The sequence below is a fragment of the Sinohyriopsis cumingii genome, chromosome 1, assembly GCF_028554795.1.
Source record: "Sinohyriopsis cumingii isolate HCF-2022 chromosome 1, ASM2855479v2, whole genome shotgun sequence".
NCBI lineage: Eukaryota > Metazoa > Mollusca > Bivalvia > Unionida > Unionidae > Sinohyriopsis > Sinohyriopsis cumingii.
In genome coordinates this window covers 85,410,427-85,423,860 of record NC_142961.1, presented here as the reverse complement: position 1 = coordinate 85,423,860, position 13,434 = coordinate 85,410,427, and the positions used below count along the sequence as shown (strand labels likewise).

The 13,434-nt window shown below is 36.0% G+C and overlaps 1 protein-coding gene across 13 annotated transcripts in view; it reads right to left on the bottom strand.

Annotated features, from left to right (window-relative positions):
* Window positions 1-13,434, bottom strand: part of LOC149807275 (uncharacterized) — a 181,209-nt gene that overhangs the window by 78,411 nt on the left and 89,364 nt on the right. For all 13 annotated transcript variants that reach the window (XR_016422200.1, XM_089964394.1, XM_089964370.1 and 10 more), the window contains 3 exons: window positions 12,860-13,035; window positions 7,241-7,377; window positions 3,465-3,630 (listed from right to left, as the gene is read on the bottom strand). Coding sequence is in view for 12 of the 13 variants with exons in the window: in XM_089964394.1 (XP_089820520.1) it covers window positions 3,465-3,630; window positions 7,241-7,377; window positions 12,860-13,035 (479 nt within the window). In the remaining variant the exon portion in view is untranslated. The remainder of the gene's footprint in view (window positions 1-3,464; window positions 3,631-7,240; window positions 7,378-12,859; window positions 13,036-13,434) is intronic.

Sequence of the window (13,434 nt, the reverse complement as noted above, 5' to 3'; positions counted from 1 at the left end):
TGTCATCATATATTTGAGGGAGCAGCCTAAAGTGGGATATCAGTGTGGGGAGGGAGGAGGGAATCTAGCAATAGCAACAGGTAAGTATTATATCATTAAAATTAGTTTACCTCTCCCCCCCAAAAAAAACATACATTTTAAATTTAGTAATAAAATACCTGTTGCTACTGCATACCTGAATTTGTCAGTTTTAGTGGGAGGTCTGATGATCCCTAAACTGACAAATAAAAATCTACTGCAGCCACATTTTGAGCAATGACGATTAGGGCCAGTAAGATAATGCCTTTGTTTCTATGGGCTAACAAGTAAAAGAAGAAAGCAGTGTGAGACAACCAAAATGCAGCATTTCATCGCATCATCTAAAGATGAACAATTTAGATAAGCCCATGAGGCAGCTAGGGCATGAAAACCAAATGGGCTTAAATTTTCATAAACTTGGATACGTCTCTATCAGTAAGATGCTCTATTGATAGTTAATGCAATCCACCTAGAAATGACAGAAGCTGAAATAGCAGCTAAATCATTAATGGGTAGGAAAAGTAGTGTATTTCCTTCCTTTCCTTCCACCTTTAGAGCTGCCAAGTAAAAATGGAAAGCACTAACTGGATATCAAGTCTATCTTGGTCATCCCCAGCACAGATATGGCCAAGATTGCGGATCTCATTTGGGAGTGGGGCAACCAAATCAAAGCAGATTTCTTTTTGTTGCTACAAAACCTGGTTAGCTAAGGAGAGAAACTGACTCATAATTCCCACTGAACCAGATACATCCCTCTCCTACGGATATGGTAAGAAGCTCCCTCCTTTGTCGCAATGTTGTTAAAGACAGTAAGAAAGCCATTTTGAGGGAAAGATACTCAACAGAAGCTTTACCCAAAGATTCACAGAGTGGTTTATTTCGAGACCACAATACACAGGAGATTTCATCTGGCATTAGAGACTGAGACATTGGTCTCTGGAATTTGAAATACCTAGTAATTAGGTTTGCTAAGTGATAATCCGACCTGACTGCAATTTGAAAATTTTAGCATGCTGGAAAGGACAGCTTGATAGCTCTTAAAACTAGAAATCATTCATTGTTTCTCTTCAAAATGAGAAGAAAATTGGCCACTGAGCTTACAGAGGGACAGCCAGGTTTGACGTATTTCTGTTGGTTGTTTAGGGTGATTTTTCACCTGCCTGGAGCATTTTGGGGAAGGTCTATCCCACTCCCTCTTTTTAGACTCAACATCATATGCTGAAGTAAGCCTACAGTCCAGAGACAAGACCTCACTAATATGCCACACAGGTCTAGAAGTCCATGGCTGTGTGTAGGGAAAGGGTCAATCACTTTCGTGTGGAGGAAGGCCCCATATCCCCATGGAATTAAGAGGAACAACAGGGAAGGGGGATGCTGATCTAATCCTCTGCTCTAATCTGGCATCTGTAAGCCGATTCCCCGTTTCCTGGATGATAAGGTAATGTAGAGAGAGAGTGGAAATGGCCTGACAACTATCTCCATACCATATGGGATCCAGTGTACCTAGTGACAGGCACCAACACCCAGTGGCTGATATCTGGCACTTAGTGAGCGATCAAGGACTATGCATATGACTCAGATCTGCAGTACAAGCCACCCTCAGATCTGATAGACTAGAATCTGAGCACTCCCTTCCTCAGAAGACTAGATTTCATCACTAACAATGGGTCTCTAGGACTGAAATGGTGCTGCTGCCTCCTTAGAGGGGGGCTCAGTTCACAATCAGCCATTACTGAGCTCTGCTCCACCCTATGAGGTCAGTTGGTGGGGATGAAATCACTTGCTCTTTGTCCTTGTGAGAGGGTACTGCTCCTCCCCAAGGAAAGGATGTGACTTGCTTTCCATCCTAGTGGTAAAGCGAGGGTGCTGCTCCTTCCTCTCTTGCCTCACAGAATGGAGATAGTGCTGCTCCTCCCTCTTGAGAGCGCATAACTCACTCTTCACCCATTTATAGCTTCCCTTGTGATGGGACTCATAAAGCTTAGTAGTTTCCATGGACACTTGGGTTATCTTTCACTGAGACCTGAGGGGCTTTAAGAAAACCAGGAAAAATCTGACAAAGATAAGGATACCTTTTTCCTTACATAGCAGATTCGTGAACACTCCGTGAGATCCGATATCTCATCAGACCAAAGACTACAAATTGGACAACCATCTGTCCTCTTACAATGCATACAAGATAAACAAGAAGGGTGCATCCCTTTTCTTGTGGCCACACTTACCAAAACCATTCTGACGTGGAAATAATTTCGCTAAGAATAAAAGGTAAAATGGAACCAATGCTAAAATTTTAGGACAGAAGAAGCAAACTTTAAGACCACCAGTCTTTAAAAAAAAAAAAAAAAACTGCAAGGACTATGAAAAAATGTGCAAAAAACAGTACATTAAGATTGCTAATAAGGTAAAATTTACTGGAGGCTATCTGAAACTAAATAAAAAGAATCTGAATTCTTGATAACCAAGTTTAATGACAGATGAAATCAAGAAGTGGAGTGCATCCTGCTTAGCATGTATCAAAATGTCACAATTCAAGATATAGACATCGTGACTAAAATGATTGGTAGGCATGTCTTTTGTCTGCCAAATGCAAGGTTAGAGAAATTAAAAGAAATGACCTATCTGGCAAATTAGGAAATGTTATTTGAATATATATAAAACAACCAATTTGAAATACTAACACCATCAGAAAGAAAAAATAAAATGCCAGGATGTACACCATGCTTATGGAACAAGTCTAAGAACCTCTCATGATAGATTCATTAAACAATGATAAAAATTGATCATTCACAAAGAATATTTAGCACACATGATGATAATAATTCACTTGCTGACATAGGCTAGTCTTCTGTAAGTAAACACTGTTGAACCTTACAACATAGTGATCGATGAAATAAATGAATAGGCTGTTTCACACATGCTTGGGATGCATGGGGTTCTTACACAGGGCTGATCCAGTGATCTGGAAGACTCTGGTTCACCCTAATGGGAGGACAGAATTTTCATCATTAAGAAATTAAGGAAAGTGCATGTATGTGTATGGTGGATAAATGTACTCTTAAGCATTACACTGATTTTTTAAAAATATTCTCAAATTTATATGATGTTTGGTACCAAAGAGATAGTAATAACACTTACAAACAAAACTTTTAGTGCTTTATTACTATTTTTGTAATGTACCAAAAAAGCATAATCCATATACAGGCATGTATAAGATGCAATTGGGTGGAAAAAGTCATAATGATTATGCCAAAAAATGTAATGGTTGGAATGCATTTGGACATATCCATCAGATTTGAAACACAATTTTAAAGAAATGATGCTATAGGTAAAAACTAACACAAATAGGAACAATTACAACAACATTAATACAGTAAAAATGTTGGTCTTGTCTCTGCTTCACATGCAGGGTAACAAGTATATTTAAAATGAAGAGCTAATATACATACCAGATGGGTGGGTTTTTTCTGTGCTAATGTTGATGGCCTCACTAGCATATCCCTCAAACTCAGGGTACACAGTAAAATTGAAGGCGTATTTTGTGTATGGCAAAAGTCCACATACAGTTTGGGCTACATAAGTGTCTTCTTTAAAAACATCATATGTCACAATTTCCTGTAAAAATCAGAATGATATAATGATGGATGACATCTGAAACAAGAGAAAAAAGTGGGGCTAATATCACAACTGGTTTATGATTCTCAGATGAACATGTAAGTTGGCTTTATTTCTTCTTTTTCTATGGTTTCACTCAAGAAAATAGCATTTTTAAAGAATATGTATCTCACTGATTTTCCACACTGGAAATTCTTGTTATAAAAAGCGAAATGTGTATATCCTAGAGTTAATTAAAAGAATCAAAGTTCTGTTTATTTTGGTATCTGAATGATTGGGTTGATTTGGATTTGAGAGTACACAGGCAGGCATTTCTTATGAGGTGTATCTAATTAAAGACTGCTAGATCTGTATGGCTTTCTTCACTTCCTGAACTGCAGAAGTACAAAGATGATTTCAACAGTAAAATTTAAGACCCACATCCCCAAAACTGTAAATTTATATCATAAAATGAATACTTTGGGAAAATAAATTTTCTGCAATGGCTTCTGGTTTCTGATCTCTTTATCATTTAACACTCACATAATGTGTCTTGCAATTTTTTTTAGAGTTCTCTTTATAGCAGATAAAAAGATTTATGTTACAGCATATAAAGATTTGTGTTCAGTGTAAACAAAACACATAATATTACTTTGCTCTTGCTTTGTAACTCTGTGGGCATTTTTTGTGGTAGTACTAACAGCTGAGTTGCTGATGCTGTATTCTTTTGTGTCAAACAAGAACTATCTTAGAAAAAGTCCTTAATATGACAGTGAATAATAACAGCCGATGACTGTACCTTTATATTCATCTGATGTAATGGAAACATAGGATGCATTATAATAATCCAGAATGCTACTAATTAGTTGTTATTGAAATATAAATGCTTTTTGATGATATGGCACTTTTAGTGAGTTTCACAATCAATTAAACCTCTACTGTGATCTAAATAATAGGAATCTTTGTTACCCAATCATAATACTCTGTTGTGATATAAACGAAAGGAATCTTTCAAAATCAATTTTTTATTGTAAAATATGTTTTTTCAAGAATACATACCAAGAGAACTACTACTTCCTCGCAAATGCAGCCCCCTCAGGTTAAGAAGATAAAAGTTATCTGCCCACCTAGGTGGACAGGCAGTATGATCTCCCCTTGGTACATGGATGGAGACCATATCCCTAGAATATCTGTTTTTACTGTGTGAAAGGCATGCTCTCTATATGGATATAACTGTGGGGTGGCTTGGAGGATTTATATGTATTATAACTGGGTAAGTATTCTCAAAGAAACATTTTACTGGAAAAAAATTAGTTTTTTTCTTTAAATATATTACCCAATAATAATACCTTAGGAGAATAGGTAAGAGGTGGAGAGAGGTACATCTCTTACCATGGAGATGGCATTTCTGGTACCCTAAGGTATGTGAGATAGCTTCTAAATGACCCAACTGAAGAAAGCTCCATCTGTTGGGGAGCGGCTTGAAAAAGGAAAAATTTTCCTTTGCAAATCCCGTGGAAGTCATGAAGCTGTCAGATGACCTGGAAAGGTGACCTGTTGCACCATGACTATAGGTCCTACCAGATCGAGCTGAGCCCTCTGGGATGAAATAGCTCTTAGATATAAACTAAAGAATACAGACTCCAATCTCCGTCCCATGGCCTGGATAATGTCAGTTAGAGAACAGTTACAGTCAAATGCTATGTTTGTGGCAACTGCTCCATCCTCAAGAGCCAAAATGCATAACAAATTCACTGAGCTGGGGTTATTTCTCAATATGCAGAGTAAATAATTTACTTCATCCAGTGTGAAAGGTTTGTGTGATATTTCTTCCTTTTCGAGGTAAAATTAAGTGTGATCTCCCTCAATGCAACAGCATCCGTCAGATACCATTTCAAAGATCGTGATGGATCTTGTAGGCTGTCTTGAGCTGAATTGTCTATAGTAAACAGTGATTTCATTACAAACGTCTGGCTACCCGTGGATGGGAGCCTGTTCATGGCAATAAAAGAATGTACTGTCATAAGTGAAACTGACCCATCTTGTTGGAACTGCATGTAATCTGGGTCCACTGATAATATTTTTCTGATTCTGCCTGCCATAACTAATGCATATGAGGAAGCAGGACTTGTATGAGAGGTGAACTAATTAAGCTCTTGAAAGCAGTTCAGCTGGTGTCTAGTTCAGCCAGATTAATCCCCATGAAAAGTCCACTTGGGCAAGGGTCCAGTGCCTGTGGCCATGTGAAATCCAAATGAATAAAAGATCAGACAGGTCTTTCATTTGTGTGATATCCTCTCTTCTATGACAGCACAGATAGGACGAGATTACTAGATTAGAAAGACAGACTTGGCTGAGTGCTTGCCATCTTCCTGGAAAGAATAATGTAGAAGCAGATCACCTATCTAGGAATTTCAATGATGATGCAGAGTGGATGTTAAACAAAGCATTCTTTAATAAAAATTAATGCAGTATTTGGACAATTTGATACTGATATGTTTGCCTCTAGACTGAATCATCAAATTCACAAATATGTGCCATATAGACCAGAACCACATGTGTGGGCTATTGATGCTTTCTCTATGACATGGTCAGACCTAATTTTATATATGTTCCAACCTTTCAGCCTAGTGGGATGTAGAAGTGGTTCTTGTAGTTCTTGCAGCACCACTGTGGATACCGCAGCCCTGGTTTCCCTGCCTTTTGTGACAAATTGTTCAGGCATCGTACGTTCTTCCACAGATTTGCCTCCTGTTGACCTTGCCTCAGGATCCACTCAAGGAACATCAACTGTGGAGAAACCCAGCTAGGTGTGTTTTGCTTAACAGGAAAGCCTTGTTCCACAAAGGCATATCAGGACAAGCTGCAATGTCATACTCGACTCAAGGAGAGAATCTACAAGGAAACAATATTGGACACATCTCCAAAAATGGTTGCATTTTCAGATGGGAAACATACTGATCCCCTTGATCCACCTGTAAATTTGGTCCTGGCCTTCCTGAGAGATCTGTTTGACACTGGTTTAGGTTACAGCTCCATCAACACTGCCAGATCTGCTATATTTAGTTTATTTAAATTGAGTAGTAATTCTCCTAAGGTATTATGAATGGGTAACATATTAAAGAAGAAGCATATTTACCAAGCAAACTCAAGTTAACAAACTTGGAATAGTGGACAGTTAAAAACTATATGCTCTTTTGAATAAAAATCATACAACAGAAAGTCATTAAAAAAAACATGATTAAGTTCATCTTAATAATATGTAAAGTCCTTTAAAAAGCCATTTTAAATTTTGTAGACCAAATGAGGTGTCTCTCATTAAACACAGCAAGTGCAACATGGCCATTTTCACTTCCTGAACCTCAGAAGTACATCGATGATTTCAACAACAAAATCTGAAAGTTTGCAACCCTCCCTGTAATGCATCCACATACCCATTTTCATGAATGTAGATAAAATGGGTGTGAGATAATCGAGGGTGTAATAAACGAATTAACAAACAAATGAACACAAGAATGAATGAGCAAAATACTACATTGATTGCTGTCAATTTAATTAATACATTTAATCTTTTCATATTAATAAATTTAATCTTTTCATATTAATAAAAAGTGACATAACTGATACATACCTTCGGGTCTTTCCATTCAGATTCATATGTGACACTGACAATCTTTTTGCGATAAGGCCTTTCATTAGTCCAGTTGAGTAAAATACAAGTTGAGTTCAGTATTTCAGGCACAACAGTCTTTAGTGGTGGAGGTTTGACTGCAATTAGAGTTTCAAATCTTAATTGATGATTGATCTGGAATAATTTTGATATGTTGGGTACTCACTAAAAATCTACAAATATCAGAACTGTAGATATGTTTTCTTTAAGTTATTCATTTTACCAGCACCAATACTCCCCTCCCAGCTCAAAACTCCTGACCTCTAACATGTCTCTTGGGGTGGGGTAGGGTACAAGACATTAAAACTCCAAGCCTGGTGTGAATATACCGTATTTACCGTATGTTTTCAGACACTGTTTGTTTTCGGACACCGTTTTTTTGTGAAAAATATAATATTTAAATCCCTTGTAAGTTTTCGGACATTGCACTGCTATAATTTTTTCTACAATTTCTGTTTTTGGACACAATCTAGGAAGATCTGCTGCTTTGTTTTATTGTAAAATTCACAGCGTGTTTACCGTTAATTTAACTGATACAAAATTTGCTTCATTTGGTAGATAATTATTTATTGTGATCATGAACTTCCATGAACTAATATAATTTAAATTTTTTAATCGTATGTATATATTTATGTATGTATGTATGCAGATAGATAGATAAACATTGTTATATTAAGCCATACACAATAAGTAGCAATATCAAAGAATGAAAAGAAATATGATTTAATGCTGTAATATATTTAAATATATTATTCAATATCAAGTAGCTTGTCCATAGCCTTTTGTAAGTCCTCAGGCGAAAAGCCCTCAAATTCTGTATCACTATCATCATCCATATTGTTTAATTGTTTGTCATTTCTGATCAGCACGTTTTCCCTTCTGCTCAGATTGACACTGATGCCGCACACCTTGAAAGATTTAATAATCACTGTGCGCTTTTCCTTCAATGTGTCCATGGCATTTACAACCCAGTCCAATACAGTCTGTTTGCTGGCTGTCTTGATCCGTCCGTTGCTGCTTTCATTAGATGATATTAATGCATTCGTAGCATCCCTGATGTATTCCGTCCAGCTGCGGCGGAGGTAGCTCTTAACAGATTTATTGATGCTCACATCAAGAGGTTGCAATTTGGATGTGCAGCCTCCAGGTATTATTGCTGGCACAATGTTTCCACGCCGCAACTGTTTCTTCACGTCATCAGTGGTGTGAGCCCGGAACGAGTCCATAACTAACAGTGATCGCTCTCTTCTGGTGAATGGCAAATGAATTTCTTCAATCCATCGCAGCATTAGCGTTTCGTCCATCCATGCTTTCTCTTGAACTGTGATAATCCACCCTTTTGGAGCCTTCAGATCTAGCTGTCTCTTTCCTTTGAAAATAATCATTGGAGGTAATACGTCGCCAGAACCTGCAACGGCTAAAATGACAGTAATGTGCCTCTTCTCTGCACCAGTTGTATGAATCAGAACGCTTTTCGTTCCTTCTTTGTCAACCGTTTTCCCTGGCACAAGATCAAAGTACATTGGTGTCTCGTCCATGTTAATAATAAACTTATTGTCAAACTCGTCCTCCTCACGTCTATCCATCACAAACTTGTGGAACAAAGCAATCTTTTCTTCCAAATCCTTTGGTAAACGTTGGGCAAGAGAGGTCCTGCTTCTGAGCACAAAGTCATGTCTTTTCATGAAACTCTCTCCCCATGAACGACTGGCATGGAATTTGCTTGCCGGAAATTCTGTTGAGACAAGCTCCTTGGCATATATACATATTCCCTCAACACTGATTGGAATTTGTAAGTCACGTTGAGTGAGCACCCATTGAGCTATCTTATCATCCATAGCTTGTCCATATGAAATGGGTCGTCCACACTTAAGCAAATGTCCGCTGAAGTTCAGATCGGCAGAAAAGTCAATTTTCATCCAGGTACTCACCGTGGATTTCGGAATTTTGAATTTGTCTGCTGTAGGTCTAATTCCCAGACATTTTGCATTGTTAACGATATCATGCTTTTGCTTTAATGTATAATGTTTATAGTGACCACGTACAGAACCGGGTGGAGCACAATCGGGTTCAAGATAATCAGACTCGTCATCTAAAGCAGCTTTCTTTGTAGGCGGTTCTTTTTGTGATGCATCCTCAGAATCATTAGTTCTAGGTCGCTTCTGTGGATGGCCTACTGGCCTCTTTGGAGACGATTTCGGCAAGGGAGAGTCCCTCCACGAACTAGGCAGTGCCTCCTCGCTTGTTGCATAGCGTATGATAAACTTTTCCATCAAAATTATTACAGTACTAACAATATTATGTTTCACAATGACAGCTATCCAGTATATAAACTTTTGATAGTGGTGGGTATTTTATTTATACTTTATATTTTAATAGCTTGATTGGCTAACAAAAATATGATTGGTTGTCAGTGTAGACATTATTACACACGAAACCACTTCAAACAGGTGTGACAGTTATGGCTTTGATTAGAAACCATGACCCCTGCTTTATATCATTAAACAATACATCTGAGAGTCGGTAGGGATTAGTAAAATTCATTGGCACTGTGCAACAAAACAGACCCCTTATCACTGAGGCATTATATACCAAGGTTTAAACATAGTTATTGTTCTATTGGTAGTAAACCTCTTTGTAGACAACAAATATTGATTGTGGGTGCTAAATGTTTGGTACATCGTGTGCTCTTTAAATGAAATCCAGATGGCTGCATTTTATTTCTGAACACACGTCAAAGAAATCCCACAAGTTTTATTATTAACAATTATCACCTAGACACCTTGAAATCTCCGACATACCGGTACATCAAAACAATCTTTGAGCAGTCGATTGTTTCAAGTCAGCAAGCTGTACTCATTTTGAAGCTACCCTCGGCTAGGTGGGGAGGAAAAAAAAGAGAACCACAACAAATAGACCACCTTTATTTTTTTAAAATACCAACATATTAAACACGCCGACTCGTATACTGCAACTTGCTTGTTATTTTTACCATTCCTATGTGTGCATACAACACTCACCCCATATGGAGCCTCTCACCTTTGGTGCTCTAAGATTAGCCATCATACATGTACCAGTATTTCTACTCTCGATATACTAATGTTTCTGTCATAAATATCTTAAAAATTATAATTCCAAAATCTTTTTATTTAGTTTGCATTAATATCTTAATTACACAGAAATTAAGCTTGCGCACATTGGTAATGTAGATTTTAATGATCACCGATTAACAGAGGGTTAAACTGGATTGCAAGATTATATAGTAATATGGCGGTTCTTTTGGAAAATACACACACAATCGTGGCTCTAATACATGTATGGCTGTGTTTTCTGGTGGATGGACATGTATCACATAGACAAAATAGGCAAGTAATGCCTGTTTTTCATTCATTATCCTTTCCGTGGTGCTTGACAAAATACTTGTTTTACTTCATGCAGCACATTGTCCTGTGAGCTAACGGTAACTTCGTTACAGACATGGGGGGGGGGATAAATCTATCTTCAAATATATGTTTTCAGACACCTAATTAAAGAATTTGATATGTATTCGGATGACAAAAAAGTAATTATTTGTTGCAGTCTGAAAACATACGGTAAATACGGTATAACTGACCACAACGTGTTACCTATGAACCATATAATGATGTAAATGTCAATCTAAACATTGTTGATATTTACTCATAAACAAAAGTCTCATCAACAATACACAGACCAGTAAAGAGATAGTTCCGACTTATCAATCAAACTGGTCACTTTAACCTACCAAAGACAGGCATCAAGTTACACATTACTATCCACCAAATTTGCTCACAAACATGAGACCATGCTTGATTACTTTCTTATTATACTGCAGAGGAATATGAAAGATGCTGCTGAAAATCACAGAACATTTATCAGCAAAAAGTTCACCATTGTGCTTGAGTAGTTATTATGAACAGATTCAACAGGGATTTTGTAAAAGAAATTTCCCAAACGAAACACCAACATGGAAAAATCTCTACCCTGAAAGTGATACATTTTGTATAATCATATTTCATAAATAAATACATAAAAGTTATTTTAAATAATGATATGTGTTGTGCTTGTGAAAATGTTGAATACAATTTTATGCTAACTGTATACTTATGATCAAACTGTATATATTATTTCAGTCATAATATTACATGGCATAAAGAAAATGTTTGTTCATGTGTTTTTTATTTTTTCTTCTTTATCTTACCTTGTGAATTTTTTTAAAACTTCTATTTGGAACATTGGAATCCTACATCATGATTCATTAGTGCTTATTTTCCTAACATTTTCAAAACTGAGCATTTACTAGTAATCTGTGTCAAGTTGACAAAACACCAACCTACACATTAAATTCTGTGTCAAGTTGACAAAACACCACCCTACACATTAAATTCTGTATCAAGTTGACAAAACACCACCCTACACATTAAATTCTGGAATGGCCCTAATCCTACTCATATCTATAATTGTAAATTGGATTTTGACATCAATGATTTCAAAATTTAAATTTAATTATTTTGAATAAAAATTTTATTATGGAAGGTTTTAAAAAGTAATAGAACGTATGACAAGTTGAAACTGTAAAGAAATATTTATTTTGTCTTTAATAGGTTTGAGTCTATAAATAACAGCAATCTGTGTCCAGCTGTTTATTTAATTTTATGTCATGCTGACTTTAAAAAAAAACTGATCTCTTAAAAATTACTGATTTTATAACATCTGCAAACTGTTACAACATAATACGAGTCACACTAATTAGCAAACATAGGTAAAAGGGGATGCAAATATATCCCCTGTCAAGGTTCCTGTAGTGTTAAGAAATTATGATAAATGATCGTTTTACATGTATCAAAGTTAAATTTATTGGTTTATCAATAATACCCTTTTAAAATGTTTTACATGAGGATATATTTAAACGATGCATAAAGAATATAAAACATTCCTTTCAATCACTCAGGTAACTTTGTATAAATTGATTATTTATTTTGTAACTTTAATATTTTTTCTCCTAAGAATAAATAAATTAATAATTTTAGATAAAATTAAAAGTGTTGATTTTATTCTTTTATGACAATTATACATATACGATATTAATTTAATGGGTACAAATACATAACAAAGTTTTTTTATAAACCTATTTAAATAATACTGAATCCACAATAGAAATTCTGCTAATTAATAAGCCTGTGTAACTTTACAAGAACAGAAAGATTATGTAATTTTGTCTTCTTTTTTCACCAATTTGTCATGATGCTTTTCTTCCACACAGATTGCCAGCAAAATGTTGCAACTTTGAACGGATTTGTCTTTCTTTTCTATTCTGTTTAAAGCAAACATGGGTGAGAAAAATACATAATGTGGGCAAGCAATGAATAGGAAATCCTCACCCTGGAGTTATAATTTTTTTGTCTTTTGCATAATACGACCTTGCACAAGACAACATAACCTGTCATCAGGATTTACATGACTTGGTGTCAAATCCAATGTACATTTCATTAGTCTTGCCACTTTATAACCCAGCTGGGAATATATTATAACACATATATTACAGCTACAGTAAGTACATACCAATTTTATTTGGATCAAATTCAAATGTTCTTGTGGTTGAAACATTTAACCTGGTGTTCTTCACCTCAACAGATATTGACATGCGTCTGCTGTTGAAATAGCTCCCTTGAGTCAGGTTGCTGTAATTGTAGTTGCTCTCAGAACAGTTTGCATAAAGCTCAGCATACTCACTTTTCCTAAAAGTCCAAAAAACAATCATGATAAATAAAATACAAGTATAATCACTGACATTATTACATCAACTGCCAGATATATTATCTTAATTTCTGCATAAATTGTCATAATTTGTTTAGCTAAAAACATATTGCCAGTAATTATTAGCCTTAATTTTCACCTGATTTCTTTATTAACAAATTGAATTACCAAATGTTTTCTTAATTACAGCTCCCTTTCCCACTGATAATCCATAACTTTTTAACAGGAAACCAATTCAAGTTATTAACTCTAAAGCTTTTCATACCAAGCAAGCACAGATACAGGAAAATGAGAATCTGTGCTTTGAAGGCAGGAAAAATGTTAGAGTCATAAGGAGACTTTTGTTGTCATGGCAGATGTAAACATGCAGTAAATCTATG